Source organism: Sinocyclocheilus rhinocerous, unplaced genomic scaffold (genome assembly GCF_001515625.1).
Source record: "Sinocyclocheilus rhinocerous isolate Xijiao unplaced genomic scaffold, SAMN03320098_v1.1 scaffold499, whole genome shotgun sequence".
NCBI lineage: Eukaryota > Metazoa > Chordata > Actinopteri > Cypriniformes > Cyprinidae > Sinocyclocheilus > Sinocyclocheilus rhinocerous.
Genome location: NW_015637156.1, coordinates 1388409 through 1409645, shown reverse-complemented (window position 1 = coordinate 1409645; position 21237 = coordinate 1388409). Strand labels below are relative to the sequence as shown.

The window sequence follows — 21237 nt, the reverse complement described above, 5'->3', positions numbered from 1 at the left end:
CGAAAATATGACGACTCGTTAAGGTGATTCAGAATCAACTCTCTCTTTTGAGAGACAATATCTTTATGTATCATGCACTTTTTTGATTAACAACTTTGCAGATTGTTTTCATTTAAGGATAGCTACGTTATAAACTGCAAAATAGATATTTTTCAAAAACCCATATGACCTGCTCTTTAAAGTTGGAGGAATATTTTTCACAGCCTTATAAATATTAAAATCCCTTAAGATTTCATATTCACTTGGGCATAAGCCCATATGATACGCTATTGCCAGTAGCGTTCTGATTGAGTAGCACTAATATGTGAACAGGAAATGAATCAGTAAGATTGGCTGAATTATGGGGAGAAACTCACACATGGACGTGCCACACAAACACCACTCCATGCTGAAACAATTAGGGACCTTTGACATTTGGGAGTAAATTATGCCAATACGTCTTCTTTAAAAATTTGGCGAGTGTTGACAACTGCCATGGGAGTTTGGACATTAAAACGCAGGTCTCTTGAATCACTAGGTTCCCATCTGCCAAAACAGAGGAGGTTGGGAAGAAATACCTGCACGACTGCACACATGCAATAAAATTTTATTTGCATGATTTATGGTGAGCTGGACATTAGAGAAAGCATCTTTTCGAGTCTAAAAGACTACTGAATGAGCTGAAGGGACAGACACCTTGTAGTGGAAAAAGATCTAAGAATAAAAAATGTAAAACCCAAAGCACTACAAACCAAATAAATATTGAATGCACAATAAAATTTCAAATACATCAATCATAATCACTAAATCACACCAATTACACCAACACCATTTATTGGTAAGATTTTTTTATGTTTTTGAAAGAAGTCAAAATACAGTAAAAAGTAATATTGTGAAATATTACAAAATTTAAAAATAACTATTTTCTATATTATTATATTTTAAAATGTAAATTATTCCTATGATGGCAAAGCTACATTTATATGAAACAGAAATATTATATGAATTTAAGAGAAAATAAATATTTTGTAACATTATAAATGTTTTTACTGTCACTTTTGATCAATTTAATACATCCTAAAAGCATTAATTAAAAGCATTAATTCCTTAAAATAAGGTCTTGCTGACACCAAAACTTTGAACGGTATATATTCTTCAAATTTCACACACTATAAGCATAAAATCAAGTAACCTACTCTTTAGATGCACAGATTTTCTCTAAGCAACATAACGTTTTTATATTTCACTGCTGAATGAATCAGCATTTTTGAATGAATCAGCTGAATGAATGAGTGAACAATCATAAAGACAGCTGTGTCAGTGTAAATGAATCAGTGTTTTGGATCATTCAGTTAAATAAATGATTCAGTGATTCTTCACTGACTCTTTCTGTTTGAGTGAGTGAATCCCTACCACTAATACAGACTGACATTCTGTCTGGAACAAACACAGACAAGCGGAGTGATACAAACGGTGGGACGATATCAGAACTTAGAATAGAATTAAATAGATAATAGGTTGTTCTGTGATTATATTACTGGTAATACAACTATGTGAGAGCTGGTTAACTATGACCTATTGTGTCTTGGTCCAAATACCCTTACTGTGATGACGAAGCGTCTACTAACACTTTCAGCATTCGCCACGTGTTTGAACTGAACCAGATTCATTGCAAGCAGCATAACTCTGACTATGTTCACAGTTCCCTTGAGGTTTCACCTTACACTGACCTGATCACCCAAATCTATTTGAACTGTGTGCCTCCTTGGCGTGAATAACAGGACACACAGATTTCTTGTGAACTCATGCTTAAGAGAGCATCCCACAAAGAAAGAGTACAAAAAGAAACGTTAACATATCCAAAGCAATCGAGATATTTGTGTTGAGCAGAGAGACTCTAGGGACTCTGTTATTTTGAGCCAAGATGACAACTTACATTTGAAGAGGTTTCGTCTAGTACAGAGTGCTCATGGTAAATAAAGATGGCCTCAGTAGGTGTTGACACATGCACTAGCATTTTGAAAAGACCAAGGAAACTTTGATTGTTTTCAAGTCTCTGTTGGTCAACAATTTTGGTTTGGGGTTTTGGCTAAGGATAGCAGTTAGTGACTCATGTACTGCGATGCTGCTTTTGTAGACTGTTGGCTTGAAAAGAAAACTGTTGGCAGTTGCCATAGGATACATCTCAATTTGCTGCCACATTTCGAATGAGGAGTCTAATGAAAGGGCTTCAACAAGTGACTGGATAAGTGACTGGATACACAATAATAGCTGAAATATGAGACACTGCTTAGGGCTTCATATCAAACTAACAAGCGTTTTTGACTTCAGCCTGGTGCTGTTTGAATTGGCACCAAAGAATAGTCAAGACAAACCCTTCATAACCCGATAAGCTTAGCATGACTCAAGAGGTATTTCAGCACGTGATAAATGATTCAGAGTGAAGAGGATGCATGGACAGAGTTTATAGAGTGTGGCAGAGATGGTGTTCATGATTCAATGCATTAGCCAGATAAGTTTTTATTAGCCCTCCGCTTGGAAAAAGATATCTAAATGTTAGATGCCATTTTCAATTCAATAACACATTAAAAATGCTACACCATTTAGCACATTAAAAACAATAGCATCTCCAACAATTGAGCATGCTGCTAACGGAGCCAAGACCATGGGTTCAGTTCCCAGGGAATGCATGAACCAGGGTTATTATTGTTAACTAAAACCATTTTTTGTTACAGAATAAACAGAATAAAATATAAATATTAGACGTAAAACTTAAAACTAAATGAAAATGAGAAATGTTGGTTTTGCAACGAAAATAAGTGTAAGTTGAAGTACTAAAATTAGTAACTGGACCTAAAAAACTAAAACTAATAGTTTAAGTAAAACTTAAAACTTAAAACTAATATGTAATGCTGAAATAACACTAGCATGATTTGGAAAAATGTATACAGAATCTTCCACTTGAATGCAAAGTAAGTAACTTGGGATAAAAGCATGTGCCAAGTGCATAAAGGTAAATGTCTGAACCAAAAAACTCCATTCAGACCCACTTAGGAAAGCATGGCATGAGTCGATTCCATGTTCCATTCCATTCAATGATTCCGACATTTAAATAAAAAGCTCAGAATTCTTTATGATTACAGCCAATGACCATTTTAGTAACCAACTGAACATTTTACATATCTTTCAGACTAAATTAAGAAATTAAGGCCTTCCATTAGTTCATAAACTAATGAATATGTTTTGTATATATACCATTTATTTTGACAAATGCACCTCTTGAACTTTGATATAAAGGTCTCATATCTCTGGGATTGCTGTTGTGACTCTGACTGGGAAGTGAATATGTGGATGTGAGGTAATCCAAGAACTTGCTTCCTGCTGGACCAGGATAAGCGGCAGCTGGATCCGTGTGATAGAGCCTCTACCTTCAGGAAACAATGGGGGAACAAGGAACTACCAAACAATTATCCCACCAGCACTGTTAGCCTCATTAAGGGGTCTGCAAGCGCCAAAACTCCCAGAAGTCCTAATTGTTTTAATCAGCAGAAGACAAGAAAAACAGACCCTGGGTCAGGATTCACAATCACACTGGGATTTTTTATCTACGCAATGACCAGCAACATAATTGAGTCACAAGGGTATATCTTCCTTAAAGGGGTCATATGATGCGATTTCAAGTTTTCCTTTCTCTTTGGAGTGTTACAAGCCGATTGTGCATAGATAAGATCCCTGAAGTTGCAAAGACTAAAATCTCAAAACCAAAGAGATATTCTTTATCAAAGTTAAGACTCTGCCACGCCCCCCTAAAACGGCTCGTTCTAACACGCCCCGACATATCTACCTCACTATGTGGCAATATTTGCATAATGAGTCCCAAATGTTCACGCAAAGAAAGAAGGCGTGGTTTCAGTAACCGCAGTTAGTGTTGAAGCAGCATGTCAGGGAGACGCTGTGTGTTTCTAGGCGAAAGCAAAAGCACTTTATTTGGCCTTCCGAAAGTAGATGCATTTAGGAATCTTTAAGATTACTTACAACAGAACAGCAATGCATTTTATGGACGACCGTTTCGTGAACCTAGGAGAGGAGGTAATTCTGACTTTGCTATGACAATCTGGTGCTTCTGAATCAGCTACTGTTTTGTTATTAGTTTATGTAGACTGTTCAGACTGTTCAAATGCGGAGTTTTGCGCATCGTGTGTGTGTGTGTGTGTGTGTGCGTGCGTGTGTGAGAGAGAGAGAGTGGAGTCATAGTGGAGTGGAGTCAGCTGTCTTAACCGTGGCTTGTGTACTGCAAACACATACCAGCTTCATCACTGTGTCTGTCACGCGACTCTGTTCCCCTTTCGGGCTCTGTCTTTACATTTATTTTGAACATTAAAGCATGTCAACATATTCTGTTACAAATACACAAAATAATGATCTTTAAAAAAGCATCATATGACCCCTTTAAAAACTATGTTAGCTTGACCAAGTACCAGACCACAAGATGTTTTTGGCCTTTGCTTCAATATTAGCAAAATTACGATGCTGTTAGTCACAACTTGGAGGTGACTAACAACGTCTAGCCAATCTTGTCTACTCAAACACTTATGTAAGCACCCAAAAAAATGAGATTTTTTTAAAGGGATAGTTAGTTCACCTAAAATACTTTCATCATTTACTTTGGTGGAACATAAAGGAAGAAAAAAAAATTCAGAGTTTTATTTTGATCCATACATTGAAAGTCATTTGGGTCCAATGCTGTTTTGGACCCCATTGACAGTCACTGTATTAGCTGTATTGGCTCCACAAATAGAATAAAGTCATACATGTTTGGAACGACATGAAAAACACCTTAATATCTCATAAACAGAACTAAAGTTGATAGTGCTTTTCAGTTTTAAAAACATTCCCACTATTTGTAGTAATAAATGAACAGTGTATTCTAAATTCACCATGTTGCATAAATATATTTCACAATTCCTGTACTTGCTCAATGATCTGAATGTTCAAACTGCTCACCACTCCTACATGCATTTCTTAACAGCCCCACAGGCTAAATTGGAAGGTTTGCTGTGGTTTCTTATGGGGAACCCAGCTCTTAGGCCACGTGGCGTGGAGCGGTTCCCGTAGTGACCCCCTCCTTTACTGCAGGATCTACTGCTTTGGCTTGGGCCGAGCTGGATCGCGCTTCCTGGCAGCGCTCAAGCCACAGGCTTATGTCAGAAGCGGCCAAGTCAGTGTGCTTTATTGCAGTGAGGCCCCTCAAAGCTTACGGCTGGTGAAGGCCAGGAGCCAGGCGCACAGCCAGCTTTTGTAAGAGTTTCCATGAGTAAAAGGGTTTGTAACCCCTCCTCAAGAAGCAAAGGAAAACAACAGAAGGAGTGTATCAGAGGAAAGAGTGAGCATTAAATGAAGACTGAAGTATTGGTTAAGCAGCTGGTGGTGAAGTACCTTCATCACACCCGACAGCTTATTCAAGCATATTACAAGAAGTAAGAACATCTTCAAATGATAATAAGACATAAAGCATCAGAAAGCCTGAATACTAGATACAATGACAGCCATGCATGACAGACGACGATTTTGTGCCTGTAGAAAAGTTCCTCTGTTTCAAATCAAATTAATGAGAGTGGTTGACAAGCTCAGCGAATGCAACACCTGACAGAGTCCATTATAGCTGCAATCTAGAAGAAATACAACCCGAACTTATAATGACACGAGAAGCCGTGTTAACGCTTGGTAAAACGTGTTATATTTTGCCAGGGGAGAAATGACAGGTAATAATTTTGACAAGCAAACCCATAAAAAACCCCGCTCTCACTCCATGCATAACTACTTGTCCATGTTTCCGCTTAGTTTGAGCGGTATGGACTATATTTCAACTGCTCAAACGTATGAAGACTTAAGCCTCGTCTGGAACTTAAGGAAACCACTATGGCATCTGTAATCCGCTATCCGACATCTTCTTTAAACTCCAAGAAAGGATCTTAGATCGCTAGCAGAATGATTCAAGACAATTTCCCTCACTAAATTAGCATGTAAGTGTTTTACGTACTCAAGTGTTCTTAGGGCTGTAGAAACACTGATGGCCCATCATATGTTCTGTAGTGTTGAAAAGCTGCGGGCTGAATGGTGTCCAGACTATTTGTATATCCCCTTGATACAAACTTAATGACATTGCTGAAAAGTGACCTCCAGTTGGGCTTGAAGCACCATGTGATGGTTTAGCAGATCTTTTCATTACCAATAAGGTTTGGGTCTCTGCGAATACACTAGAGAGCCATTAATCCCAGTGTCAGTACACCCACAAACCAGCCAGGGATCGCCTGATGCATATTACATACAAAACTGGACAGTGTTTTCTCAGTTTGGCAAGTTCTAATCTGATTGGCTGACATTACACAACTTCCCAGAGTCAGGGCACACAGGGTTTTTTAATCAGTAGGCCTGGAAAAAGAAAGTTGTGTTTACAAGATTAAAATATTCAATGGATTTGCCAAAGTTTGCCAGGTTAAATAAGTATGCAAAGGGTGCTACTTGGGTATTGTGTTGAACTTACTGGTGCACATTGGATAAGGGACATTCAATTTAATACAAAAATAGTGGTACAAGGTACTCAAAATAGGATTTAAATGTAAAAAGTCTTTATAAGGTCATGGCTATAGAGATAAAAATTCAGATAAAATAATACAGAGAGATAAAAATAAAGATTTTTAACTCTGTACACATGGAATAAACTACACTCTAAAAAATGCTGGGTTAAATATAACCCAGCGCTGGGTTAAAAAGGGACAAACCCAGCTATTGGGTTGTTTTGACCCAGCAGTTGGGTTGTTTTGAACCCAACTGCTGGGTCAAAATAACCCAATAGCTGGGTTTGTCCCTTTTTAACCTAGCATTTTTTAGAGTGTATATTTTAAATATATATTAAAATAGAAAAGTTATTTTGAATTCTAGGTGAGCATAAGATACTTCCTTCACAAACATTTAAAAATCTTACCACCCCCAAACTTTTGAATGGTAGCGTATTTGTTCTCTATATTTGTTTGACGCTTTGTTTGAATTTTGTCTGATGTGGATAATTCACTCCAAATGAAAACTGACAAACTGTAATTGGTTGCTTTATGCGATTCAAATAGCACTGGGCCAGAATAAGCTACGATGTGGACTTTTTGCCATTTAGTCAAAGATCTGGCCACAACTAGAAAACCATTATCTATTAGCTTTTATGATTTAATAGACAGATCTGATATTAAAATTCTTCCATCTGTTGAACATTTCTTCCACAGATGCTTAAAATTTAACACAAAAGTTGAAGGCAAACCGATGAAGTCATTCATTAACTTTCCAGTTAATTTAACTTGCGTTCTCGATATATTAAACATCATGGAACAGGGCTGCTGTCGTTGTGGCAGTACGGTTAGCCTCGCGTTGGATCTTAATTTTGTGAGGGAGCACTCAGGCAAAAACATCAAGCAATTAGAAACATCTGTTGGGCATTACATCACCAGACTACGATGCACACGGTCAGTAAATTTCGCTGGAATATTGCGCTGTCACTTACCATCATCTAGGTACATTTGATCCAGTTCCTGTGGTTCCTGCTTGATGCTGACAGCCAGCATGGTGGGGGCGTCTCTCTCCTCCAGTAGGAGGGGGGAGGACCCGCTCCTCACCGGCCCTTTGGTTATCTGAGCTGCTAACGCAGAGGCCTCGCTGGTGGCTTGTGATTGGGTCAGACTGTGGCTGGGAGTGAAGGGGAGTTCTGGTGCGGAGTTTGGGGTGGAAGGATGGGACCCTGGAGAGGATGCGGCGCTTCCTGTTGGGTAGAGGATGGACTGCGGGTAGCGTCCGGGTGTGGGCTGGATGGTGGAGACGTGTGGGACCGTTGGAGACTGGGGGCCAAGGTTCGATCCCGCTGATAGGCACTTAGAGGAGAGGTGAGGCGGGGAAAGATCCTGTAGTTTGGGGCTGGTGCTGGGGGAGGACGAGCAGGACAGGGAGGTGGGTTTTGCCACCAGTCTCTGAGGGCTGGATGTGAAGGAGCCCGTGACACAAGGCCTTAGTTCTGAGGGCATCATGGGGGTCATCGCCGGGGGGCTGTAGTAGGGCTTTGGATGCAGCGCCAACCCAGCGGGATGGAGCGGCACACATACCTGGGGGAGGTCATAGTCGTCGTGCGGCTCTGTTTTTATGGTTGGAACTGGGGAGGCGAAGGGCAAAAAGAGAGCAAGAGAAAGATCAATGATGATCAAGAAAACCGGGGAAAGGAGAAAAATGAATAAACACACGTTCCGGGTTCATGTGACTTTATGCGAGTTAGCGCGAGTGAGTGGGTTTGTGGCTAGGATACCCACAGCGAAACAAACATTCTCATCAATGAGACTATGTGTCTGAGGCTACGCGCTCCCGCCCAACTAAAAATATTTTTTAAAAAAGGGGAAAAAAGGGATGAATCATCACCACAAGAGCCTTCCAGCTGCTTTCGAAAATAAAAGGGCTATTTTTTTTGGATCTGCCCCCAGTGCTAATACCATATAAGCGTGCATTATGAAATATTTTACTGCTACAGTAGCTTCACATCCATAGTTCTACCAAAAAAAAAAACCTTCTCATCAAGAAAAAAAAAATCTGCATTTTTCTCTAAGTAGAAGATTCAGTGTGTCATTTTAAGATGGGCTCTTCTCAGGTTTAACTGAGCCAAATTGCAACTGAGCTAAGAACTGGACTGAGACTGGATTAGAAACAGATCAGCAGATCGTACATATTGAGTGCATGGAGTTCAAACTAACAGTAAGGCTGCCCATTTTTGACATACACAGTAGCAAAAGAGACTTTGAGACTGAAAAGAAAAAAAAATAGTACTCTGGCTTTAAGTTCATGCCTTTTAGTTTTGAAGTCATATATAGGATATACTCTAGCAAATACAAAAGTAACTTTTAACAGGTCAAACCCCGAAATATTGACAAGCAATTTTTGTCCAATCAGGTGCTCAAGAATGAGAATGTCCTTCCCCTTAATACAATATGTAACTGACTAGCAAATTGCAAATCACGGCTGTGATGTAAATATAAGCCTATTGGCTACTTTTTTAAAACATTTTTGTATATATATAAACTTCCTGTTTCTACAGGAAAATACACCATTGCAGAAAAGAAAACTTTTCTAAAGCAATTTCAAAAGGTCATTAATGTACTTCTGTTTTCAGCATCCAATTATTGAAGGCATTGAAAAGACTGATAATGACATGACTACTTGTCTACAACTAAAAACTACCTCACTGTTGTTTCTTGGTGTATGTGATTCTGGTGAACAGATGTTGAGCGACTGGGAAGAACTCATCTGTTGTTGACAAACTCTTCATCCTCATGATGTTACATTTTTCACCTTTTAACTTCTGGCTGCATTTCTCAACAGACTGTCAGCAGCAGTTTATTTTTCTTCAGCGATGAGACATCCCTCACACCAACATGCCTCCACAGAAGCCCTAAAGTTTTATTTTGAATTCTGTCAGCAATACAGAGAAAAAGGGGAACTCTCTGTGCCGCCCAGACCGACCACAAGTTTAAAATAGAGCCTACACCTATTTTAAGCCCAGAAAGGGGAAATGAGGCTTCTAGCACATGACTATAGAGGCAGGCAGATATCTGTCACTCCGCCTCATGTTTAACCTCAAAAGCCAGATGATTCAGATTTTTAACACCTACCACGGAAGCTTATAGACTCATTATACTCATCAGGACCCATTTGTTATTCTGTGTTAATATGAAATCAAATAAACAGACCTCATCATGATTCATAATAAACAGTGTTATCTTAAAATGTAATTTAAGACTTATAAATAAACAGGTGTCTGCAACAGTTCTGCAAGGGATCTGCCAATTAACAGTTTTTGTAAAAAAAAAAAAAATTCTTCATTTGCACATTGCACATTTTAAGTACATTAATTAAAATGTACAATATACATATGACTCTGCACATCATTAATGGTTATTAAAAAGATGCAATTCTAGGTGCATTTAAATAATAATAATAATGTCAAATTATTTTTTTTACATTTTAAATCAATAATTAATTATCAATTTAAATTTAATATTTTTATTATTATTTATTTATTTTTTACATTTATTATTTACTTTAATAATTAAATATTATTTATTCATTTATTTAACTAATTAATAATTAGTTATTTAAAAAATAATAATAAAATAATTATTTTAGGGGTCCTTGGCAATGACCTATAGACTGCCCTATAAAGGAGCTAATGTTTAGCTAAATGTTTCATTGTTCCACCCACATTAAATGTATGACAAATTACAATTATAATTTGATGTACATGTATTTGACTCTGCACAACAATAATAATTTAAAAAGTAAGATCCACTAACAGATGCATTAAAAAATGAATAAAAAAATTGTGATTATTTTAGGGGTCCTTTGCTTTGGCCTAAAAACCTCTGCCATAAAAGACAATTATTCATAAAATATGCTGGACAGATACAATGCATAATCTTTAGAAATGTCCAGTCTAAAAAAAGACAGTACTGCAGTGTGAGTGGGACGGCCTGCAGTTGCAGTGCTCACACTTCAGAAGACAGGGTTGGGACAAGCTGGGTCTGACTCAAGCCTTTGAACCACCCACTGGTTACGCACACTGGGCCTGAGGGAATTAGCAGTGGTTAGGACTTTTCAGATGTCAAGTCATTTTTTTTTTATTTCACCTGGCAACCAATCTGGATTTGAATAATAGCATTCACATACTGGACCCCACCCTGTCACTGCCCTTCCACTGCTCCCGGAGCAGGTATGGAGAAGAACAAATTTTATGGAAATGATTTTAACAGAAAAAAACTAGCCACAATTCCATCCACTAAAAAAGGCTTCAGAATTTCTTCTGAATTAATTCAGTCACAGATTATAAATAAAGGAGTGTGTATGAATTCAAGCAGAAGGAGGTGATTTTTTTTTACCGTTTGTGGGCAGGTATGTGAAACGCTGGTACTGGCTTCTCTTCCGTTTGCCATTGCACACATAGAAATTCACTTGAACTGGGTTGGATATTCTTTGGTTCCGGTATGGTGGGACATCCACAAGCAAAGCCACCTGAAATTCAAAATATGAGCTGAAATTGAATCGGGTGAGCCAATGTCAAGTCAAGCCACCTTTATTTATATAACTAACAAAAAAATAAAAAATAGTGTCATTAATTAGCTCTAATCAGTTCAGTTCAATGACTGTGTAAAGTTCATCAATTATGAAACAAGTTCAATTCAGCTCAACTGAAGACAGTTGTCATTATTCAGCTTGAGTGAGTTCAATGTTGATTCAATTCAGTTCAATAACAGTGTCGATATTGTAAAATGTTTAAATTATGAACAAATTCAATTCAACTATAAAGTAGCTCTACCAAAGACAACAGTGTCATTTTCAGTTCAGTTCAATAACTGTGAAGTTTATCAATTATGAAACAAATTAAATTCAGTGATAAGCAGCTCAACTGAAGACATTAGTGTCATTATTCAACTCAAGTCAGTTCAGCGTTGATTCAACTCAGTTCAATATCAGTTTCAACGTTGCAAATTTGTCAATTATAAACAAATTCGGTGCTATCAAGCACCTAGACAATATAGTGCCATTATTCATCTCAATTCAGTTCACGTTCTCCTCCAGTTGTACGACTGCTGTCAAACTGATAAAATTATGTAATATTAAATGTCTTTTGAAACCCAACTAAGCAAGGAACCCAAAAGCCACCAGGTGACAGGAATGAGGGGGAAAAAACCTTCAACCTTCATTAAGTGACTAATGGCCAAAATAAATGTGCAATGCTGCTGTGCTGGTCAGGATGCTCAAACAAACAGAAAAATGTTTTTATAACACCTCAGAGCCATTGTGTGGGTTACTGTACTTCTAGTAGTCCTGGATATTAAGTGTGGAAAATATAACGAACTTTAACACAATCATTTGGAATGGTTTCATCAGACATTTTAATGAAAACAGTTTCTAGATACCAAAATCCTTAACAACACCGTCTCCGTTATTTAACCTCACACCATGTGCTCCATCCAACAGCCGCACACGCATCCAGCGACTGTGGCTTTGAGAGCTCGGGGCAGATGAGGTTCAGACAAACCAAACTGCATGCAGCAGACGGTGTTATTTTTGCGCTTCTCACCCTGAATGAGAGAGTGTCCGGGGACTCCGTCCAGACTCCGTTCTCCCCTCTCTGTCTCCAGACACCACTGAACTTTTGACCGCTGAGCCGTCTGCGATTGTAACTACAGTATGGGAAAGGTGCTGGGAGTGTCAAACTGTCTATCTCCCCCCAACCTCTTTTCCTCCACCCTGAGATGAACCCTGTGTGGCTGAGAGGAGATTGATGGAGGTGCTGTACAGTAGCCAGAGAGGAAGTCATCAGTCTTCTTGCAGGTTTTAGAACCATGTGCAGGTGAGCTCCCCGACTATTTATATTAGCACATCGCCTCAGCCACAGAGCAAAGCCAGACCAAGCACAATGTGTTAGAGAGAATTTCATCCATTAGTCTGATCCGCAGCTGTGCTCAGGACCCTTGGCCCACAGCAAACTCCAACAAATTCAAATTTACCTCTAAATAATGTGTTAAAATGGCAACGACACCCATGTACCTATAAATCCAAAATGAACGTCTTTCACAACTTATTTTACTTTTGTAATGTGATGTACTTCTGAGTGGAACAGCATATTCAATTAAAAAAAATAAGGCAATTCAGGTCATTTGGCGGCCTCATCTTGGTTACGCCCAAAAGAAGCTATTTTGGTAATAGGCCTACAGTTCTTATCTACTTCATTGAGAATGATTGAAATCGCCAAAATTGTGACAAAGATGACATTTCATGTTACAAAACAGTAATAAAATCTTAAAATGGTAACATAAATGTTGTTTCTTTATTTTAAATCATGCTAAAAACTAGTTTTTAGGCTGGTTCAGTTAATGCACATGTATTCTACTATATAAAAGTTTGGGCTCAGTAAGACTTTTTTTTTTTTTTAAAGAAATTAACATTTTTATTGAGCGAGGATACATTAAAAAGCGTGAAAGTAAAGATTTTAACACTGTTGATGACAATAAATGCTGTTCTTTTGAACTTTCTATTCATTAAATAATAATAAAAAAACACTGTTTCCACAAAAATATTAAGCAGCACAAACTGTTTTCAACACTGGTAATAATAAGAAATGCTTCTTGAGCAGCCAATCAGCATATTAGAATGATGTCTGGAGGATCATGCGACACTGAAGACTGGATTTTAATATATAATAAAACTGTAATAATCAAATTTAACAATATTACCATTTTACTGTGTGTTTGATCGCACTGAATATACAGTGTTATTTAAGAGATCGGTAACAAAAGAAAAATTATTTAAAAAAATGTCATGTCAACTTCATCTGCATCTGCATACAGACACCACATTCTAGCAACAAATATCAAATGTTGGTATTTATATGAAAAAGTAATGTGACTTTAAAGAAGATCAAGCTTTATCTTCTGGATTTGCACATGAATGTGCCGATTGTGAAAAGACAAACATATCCCTTCCAAAACTTCCAAAAGGCCGCTGACACAAGCCAGCTTACCAAACTAAAAGAGCCATGTGGTGTAGACTGTGTGAGAAAATGGTTCACATTAAATAAATATACATATACACACACAGCAGGGCAGCGAGGGGCAGAAATCAAAGGCGTCCTTGTGAAAAATTGTCTAACACATTAATGCTCCATTCAAACAGATGGTCTCCATTCACTTGCTGAGCATTGAAACCAGGCGTGGAGGCTCTCATAAAGTTCTGAACCAAGAGACACCAGACAAAGGCTAGCTTTCAGGGAGCTTTTGGCTCATGCACGGAAGAAACAAACATTAATTCATCCTAAAAAAATATGTGACAGCCATAGAGCTCTCTTCATTTTATCATGAACACATGAGCTCAGACAGAAGCTAATAAAATTCTGCCGTAAATTTGAAGGAATTTTAGCTAGCTCATTTTCTGATAGCGGGACCCAAACTTGCATTTGAAAGTTCTGCCGAGAAGCAATTAAAGAGTCACTATGCAATTATACATTCGCTTTACGAGAATCTACAAATCAAATGGTAAATAGCTGGTGCCTTTGCCTTTGATTAAAACATTCTATCACATTCCGGAACTTTATTTAATTTAAGTCTATGTTTCTTAGCTGGACAATACCGACGGTTAAGACCTTTAGAATGGGTCTCTTCCAACAGTCTGAGCTCTACAGACAGACATGTGCTACCTAACAAGTGTGTGTGGTGTGGGGAGCAGGTGCAGTGCTTCACACACAAACACTGTCTAATCCCAGAGTCTAAACTGTGGTCCCTGAGCTCTCACAGAAAGAATCTTCCATAGAGAAAACAAGGAGCAGGTTTGCGTGTGTTGTGTGTATGTGTGTGTGTGTGTGTGTGTGTGTGTGTGAGTGTGTTTCCTCCCGAGAGCAGAGAGTAGGGCTCAACACGTACATTATATCCGCTTTAGACACAAAAAACAACCTGTTTGCCTCAAACACAACAATACAACAAAAAATCTTACTTTTAAACTCATTTTCTTATATATTTATGCATATATTTGTATTATTTAATTAGTAAAATTCTCAGGATTTCATCTGGCTTCCTTTTTAATCGTAAAAATAGGTGAAAAATGGCAGACTTACAGATTTGGATGATTCTCTGTTGACTTTGGCCTCCATTTCCCATATGTGGTGGCCATCTGCAAATAATAAATAAAAAAAAAAGAGCACAAATTTATAGCATATCATTAAGATTCACCTCACATATGCAAAGGAATACACCAGAGAGCTTCAATTCTAAATTCAACAGAATCTTTTATATTTGAAAAAAAAAAATTACTATACATAAAAAATAATAATGAACCATATAACTATGCATAGTTAGCATAGATAAATAGATGAGATGGAGATAAATGTATTTAGTTGTTTTTATGAATTTTTGGTGCAAAGTATGTATATGTAATATGGCTAATACTAATAGAATATTTCCCCATAGTTTTCCTATTTAGCCTGTCGTAATATTTTTTTAATTTGTTGTGCTTATGTAATTCTTTTTCATATTAATAAAAAATTATAAAATAAAATAAAATAATTTACTTTTTGGTACTGTGTTGAGTCACCACTCGAGATCCAATGTAAAATCTGGGTCCTGAAGCAAAAATCAGAAAACCAGTAGAGACCCACTGCCGCAGACACCCTCAGTCTAACATTAAAAAGGCAGAGAGATACCAAAAGTCTTTCTAGAGCTATCGCTATACTGCAGTCAGCCTCGCGATTACATCATGTCCTGTCTGCCTCTGACCCGCTTGGGCAGATGGGGGGCTGATGCAATCCTAATGATCTTACCAGAGCCAAGAAGTGTGTGCGTGTGACGTGCTTTGGCTATAGGGGGACCAGTCGCTTACATCAGCCCCTTGTGGAATCTCGCAACTCATGACAAATAGTGTCTGAAGGGTCCAATAAAAGGCCCGGTAAACTCTGCTTCAGATAATACTCATGACAAATAGTGTCTGAAGGGTCCAATAAAAGGCCTGGTAAACTCTGCTTCAGATAATGAGCAGCGGCTGTTTGGCTAAAGAGCGTCACAGACTCTCATCTGTCCTTTCTCTCGATCGCCAATCTCTGGCTTATTTTCTCCTTATTATAAAAAGTTTTATTTAACTATTTTCAGCCTCCGGTTTCTCAGAGCAAACAGGCTTTCCCACACAAACGTTCGGGAACAAAAGACATATTAAGGTTTCGTTTGCTATTTTCAGTTAAGACATAACTGAAAAGACGTTTTTACTCAGGCCGTAAAAGCAGGAGAAAACCGCAGGGTAGTTTGGTCACAGCAGAGACCCGCTAGGGCAAACCACAGACACACACATGAAAATATAAAGCATCATTGTGTCTAAGACGGAATAAAAGAAAAGAAAGCAAGCAGAAGAAAGGAAATTCTTCTAATTTTATTTAAAACAATAGACAACGCATCTTTTTAAACTTTCCATTGGCTCGTCTGCTGTCATAATTTTACATAATTGCATATTGCTATCATACATTTCACATTGATGATGCTCCTGGGTTTAAACAGAATGCGGTGGAAAAGACTGTATTGGTTTTCCATGATCATTTTCTATGACAAATATGCTCCAGCGGACCCTGAAGACTGTATTCCTAGACATTGAGTGCTTTATTTATACCACGGAGAAAGATCAAATGTATTGTTCTCACCTCTCAATGAGGTCCCAAGCTTCAAGTCAGACAAATTGCTGGTCAAATTTCAAGACAAATGACTTGTCAAGTTCTTATGAAGTTACTCAACAGCATATGCGGCGAATAGATCAGAATAGCATCAGATTTAGAAGCGTGCTAACAATAGTGGAGTAACGTCTGATTGCGATGAATCTGGCATCGGTGGTAATTTTCCATTAGAGTTTCACAAAATATTCCAGACATATTATTCAGACTTTAAAGATGGAATGCTGAGACTATTTTGATTGCATTTTAAAGGAAAGCTTAGACAGTGGGGTCTAGATTTCGTGGGCAGACAGTGAGGGCATCCCTGGCTAGTTGCGCTGTGGTCTGTGATGTGGTGGAACGGTCTGTCATTACTGCTGGAAGGTAATGTGATGCTAGAGGGATCCTCCATTCCCACTGTCTCCTTCTCTCTCTTTTGTTCCTGCTCTTTTTCAGATCAGTTCCACGAAGTACGCAGAGTCAGCAGCCAAATATATTCTGGTTAAATCTGTCTATCTACAGTGATTTAACTCTTCTTTTTATAAATGACATATTAAAAGTTTGGAGTGAGTGGAGTCAGTTTTTTTTGGGAAGAAATTAACACTTTTATTCAGTAAGGGTGCACCAAACTGATCAAAAAGTGACAAGTAAAGACATATGTAATTTTACAAGATTTCTATATCAAATACATCCTGTTCTATTGAACGTTCTACTGGTCAGAATCCTGGAAAAGTCATGGTATCCAAAACAGCAAAATAATAAGAAATCCTTTTTGAGCACCAAATATTAGTATATTAGAATGATTTCTAAAGTATCATGTGACACTGAAGACTAGAGTAATGGCTCCTGAAAATTCAGCTTTGGCATTACAGCAGTAAGTAATATTTGAAAATATAAAACAAAAATATTAAATTCTAATAATATTTCACAATATTACTGTTTTTACTGTATTTTGATCAAATAAATGCAGTCTTGGTGAGCTTAAGAGATTTCTTTCAAAAACATTAAAGGGGTCATATGATGTTGCTAAAAAGAACATTACTGTTCTGGAACAGTGTTGTAAATACAACTTAACCACTGATTTCTAGTCGTGTCCTCTTTTGGAAGGCCAAACAAAGTAGTTTCGCTTTCACAACGAAACACATAGCGTCACACACGGCGGGCTTGAGTGAGTGGCGGCGGGTGGGCTTGAGAACGGCGCAGCCGGCGGGCTTGCGGTAACCACATATGACGACCCCGGGCTGGACTCCGCTTTGTCCAAGTTTCGCTTTCACAATGAAACACACAGCGCCTTCACGACATGACAGCAGCAACAATACTACAGCGAGAATAAAAGTTACGCCTTCTTTCTTTGCGTGAACATTTGGCGGCGTTATGCAAATTTTCCCACACCGTGACGTAGACATGTGGGGGCGTGTTAGAACGAGCCATTTTAGGTAGGCGTGGTTGACTCTTAACTTTTATAAAGAATATCTCTTTGGATTTTAGACTTTAGCTTTTCAACTTTCAACTTTTAGTCTTTGCAACTTTACAGATCTTCTTTATGCACCAAAAGCTTGTAACACTTCAAAGAGAAAGGAAAAATTGAAATCGCATCATATGACCCCTTTAAAAAAATCTTACCAACCCCAAACTTGATGTAGATGTAGTATAAATATCAAAATGAGAATATATCAGTAAAAAAAGTTCAACAAGCTCAGTGAAAAAATACAAGTTTTATTTAATAACAAATCCATTATTATTTATTAGTCACTGCAGCTCTAATTCTTTATAAATAACTCTTTCACAATCTTCAGTCACTCTGTTCCCCAGCCTTTCTCTTGCTCTCCTCGTCTCTGCAAAGTTTAAACCTTTTCCCTGAGCCTTCCCTCCAGTGGGACGTGCTTAAGTGCTAGTGCAGGACTGTGGAGCCTGTGGTCATAAGAGCCCTCTTCTCTGCTCAGACTGAGCCATGTGAGTGGAATACCTGCCCGCTCTCCACGCTGGAGAACTGATGAGGACATGATGTACTTCATCTGACAAGGTGCTCAAAAAATCCTCTGGCCTAAGACTCAGCCACTAACCATGTCATATCAGAATACTTGCTCAGAGAGAAGCAAACAAGTCCATTACTAATAAATATCCTGAGCTATTTTTCTTGAAATCCAAGGTCAACCTGACATACTTCAAATACCAAACTCTAACTAGAGTTTATATGTGGATAGGGTCTTACTATGCAATTGCTAAGACATTCAGAGTGGTTTTCAGACATGTCTGTGTCATTGCTTACTGGTTCAAGTCAAAAATGCCTACCCCGAATCTCAATGATATTCCGGTCCCTAAATATGGCTTTTAAAACTTTGGTGAAAAAATTCTGATCGCTTAGAAAGCTACCGGTTCCACAACGTTTACACATCAAAGTCTAAAGGGACAATTCACCAAAAATGAAATTCTGCCATCATTTACTTACTCTCAACTTTTTTCAAACTTCTATGAGTGTCTTTCCTCTGTCGAACATAAAAGACGATATTTTGAAGAATGTTGGTAATCAAACAGCTGCCGGTAGCCATTGACTTCCACAGTATGTATATATATATATATATATATACACACACAGTATATATATATTATATATATATATATATATATATATATATATATATATATATATATATATATATATATATATATATATATATATATATATATATATATATATATATATATATATATATATATATATATATATATATATATATATATATATATATATATTGTGTGTGTGTGTGTTCAGCAGAAGAAAGACACTCATTCAGGTTTGTTACAACTTGAAAGTGAGTAAATGATGACAGAATTTTCATTTTTAGGTGAACTATCCCTTTAATACTAAAAGGGACAGTTCACCCAAAAATTAAAATGATGTCATCAGTTACTTACCCTCATGTCGCCCCAAACCTGTATGACATTTTTGAAGAATGTGTCAATGTTATAACGAACATCATGCAGAGTCCAAAACAACTTTGGACCTCATTGACTTTCACTGTATGGATGAAAAAAAAAAACATTGAGACTTTTCAAAATAGCACTTTTGTGTTCTACAGAAGAAAGGCATGCAGATTTGGAATGACATATTAATGTGCAAAGGATGAGTTTTGGGTGAACTATTCCTTTATGTATTAGGTACTGAGGATTACCAATAGCTAGTGATGCTTGTGTCAGCAAATACCCCTCAAAAACTAACTTCAAAAGCCGAAAACTGTTTCTGGATCAGCTTGTACTTGCCAAACTCCTCCTAAGCCCAGTTCAGAATCAAAATCCCTGTTGTGTTGTTGATTAGGGTGGGCCACAAAGAAAGAAATCTTAGTCCAGGGGCGGTCGGGGTAGTAGGCAGTCAGGGAGCTGGGTGGTGGTGGTGGTAGTGCGTGTCCAAAAGCCTCCCTCAGACTGTTGTACTGTAAACACACACAGATGCGGCAACGCAGACCTGCTCGCCACAGCGTTGTGAATAGACTCCCTTGTCCTCCCCGAGCTACAGCAAAGAGCGACTCCCCCTCCTCTGGGCAAAAGGGATCAGCGTATGGCACGAGAGAGAAAGGGGAGCTCAGGCTAGGATGACCCTAATTGCAGATGCTCAAGCGAGCCAGTTTTCCAGAACGTGCTAATGAACAGCAGCTGCGGAGTGTTCGGGCGAGGAGCGCTGCTCTTCTATGCCACGTTAAAACGCTACAATGTGCTCGAAAAATATCCTTTTCATTGCGTTTAAATGAAAAACAATAAAAGACACCAAATTCTGCCAGGCCATTGTTGTGGATGGTCTGTTTATGAATGTCTAATATTATTTTTTGTTGCTCCTTAATGAGGAGACAATGCAGGGATTCCCTGAGGCTTGTGGCCGTGATTGGTTTGTTTGTGAGAGTGCGCCATTGTTGCCGAGGGTTGTTGAGGACAAGCCAAACCTCAGGGCTCCTTCACACGGAGGTTATTGTTCTGAAGTGTGAAAGGCGGACTCCCGCATGAAATTTTAATTCACGAAGATTCTCTAGAACAAACTCATCTCACACAGAAGACCCATAGAAACGACTCGCAACTTACAACATTATTAGTGGTGCTTGTTAAGATGAGCATCACTATTACTATTGCTAATAGGGAAGGTTAGGGATTTGAACAACCCTTTAGATCAGGGGTGGGGAACGATGATCCTGGAGGGCCTCTGTCCCTGCAGCTCCAACCCTAATCAAACACACCTGAACAAGCTAATCAAGGTCTCCAGGATACAGGTAGGTATTTTATTTAGGGTTGAAGCTAAACTCTGCAGGACAGTAGCCCTCCAGGATCAACGTTCCCCACCCCTGCTTTAGATTACTGCCATGTGGATGATAAAAAAAAAAAAAAAAAAAAGACAAAAAAAATAATAATAATACCAAAAACAAAACAAAATAAAAACCCTTAGACTTACATTGAGGGATAGCCAGTCAAATAACTATTTTACAAAAACAGAATTCTTTTAAAACTGTTGTTTTTATTATGTTCTATGGCTATAATGGTTTAAATTACATACACTTGAAATGAAACGAGTAAAATAATCATTTAAAATCAACAGTTTGTTGAGTTTTTCTGTGAGTTACATTGTTTCTCCAGTAAATGGTGAACGGCTGCTTTTGTGTGAGTCACTGAATCATTGCTTCAACCCTTTTATTCAAAATCACTGATTCTTTCAGTAAAACTGACTTGGTTCAGTGAGGGAGTTGTACTCAGTAGTGGCTCCAAACAATTCAATGAAGCAGTGAGAATGATTCAAACTGCTAAATCACAAATGAGTTCGAGACATTTTTGTGACTGTCTCAGAATCAATTCGTAAGAGTAATTTGTTCGCAAAGGAGGACAACACTCCTCCAACTGCTGTTGCTGTGGTTTTGAAGCAATGGTGCAGGCACCTCAAAACATAATTGACGAAGCTTCATACAGACACACACACACACGTTTTTGCAAGTGGATTTTAAAAAATTTTTCGCAATTTT

At 38.1% G+C, this 21237-nt stretch overlaps 1 protein-coding gene across 1 annotated transcript in view; it reads right to left on the bottom strand.

Moving 5' to 3' along the window:
* Positions 1-21237, bottom strand: part of nfatc1 (nuclear factor of activated T cells 1) — a 50713-nt gene that overhangs the window by 6711 nt on the left and 22765 nt on the right. The window contains exons 7-9 of the mRNA XM_016563628.1: positions 14669-14724; positions 10935-11067; positions 7529-8167 (exon numbers count right to left, since the gene is read on the bottom strand). Coding sequence (XP_016419114.1) covers positions 7529-8167; positions 10935-11067; positions 14669-14724 — 828 coding nt within the window. The remainder of the gene's footprint in view (positions 1-7528; positions 8168-10934; positions 11068-14668; positions 14725-21237) is intronic.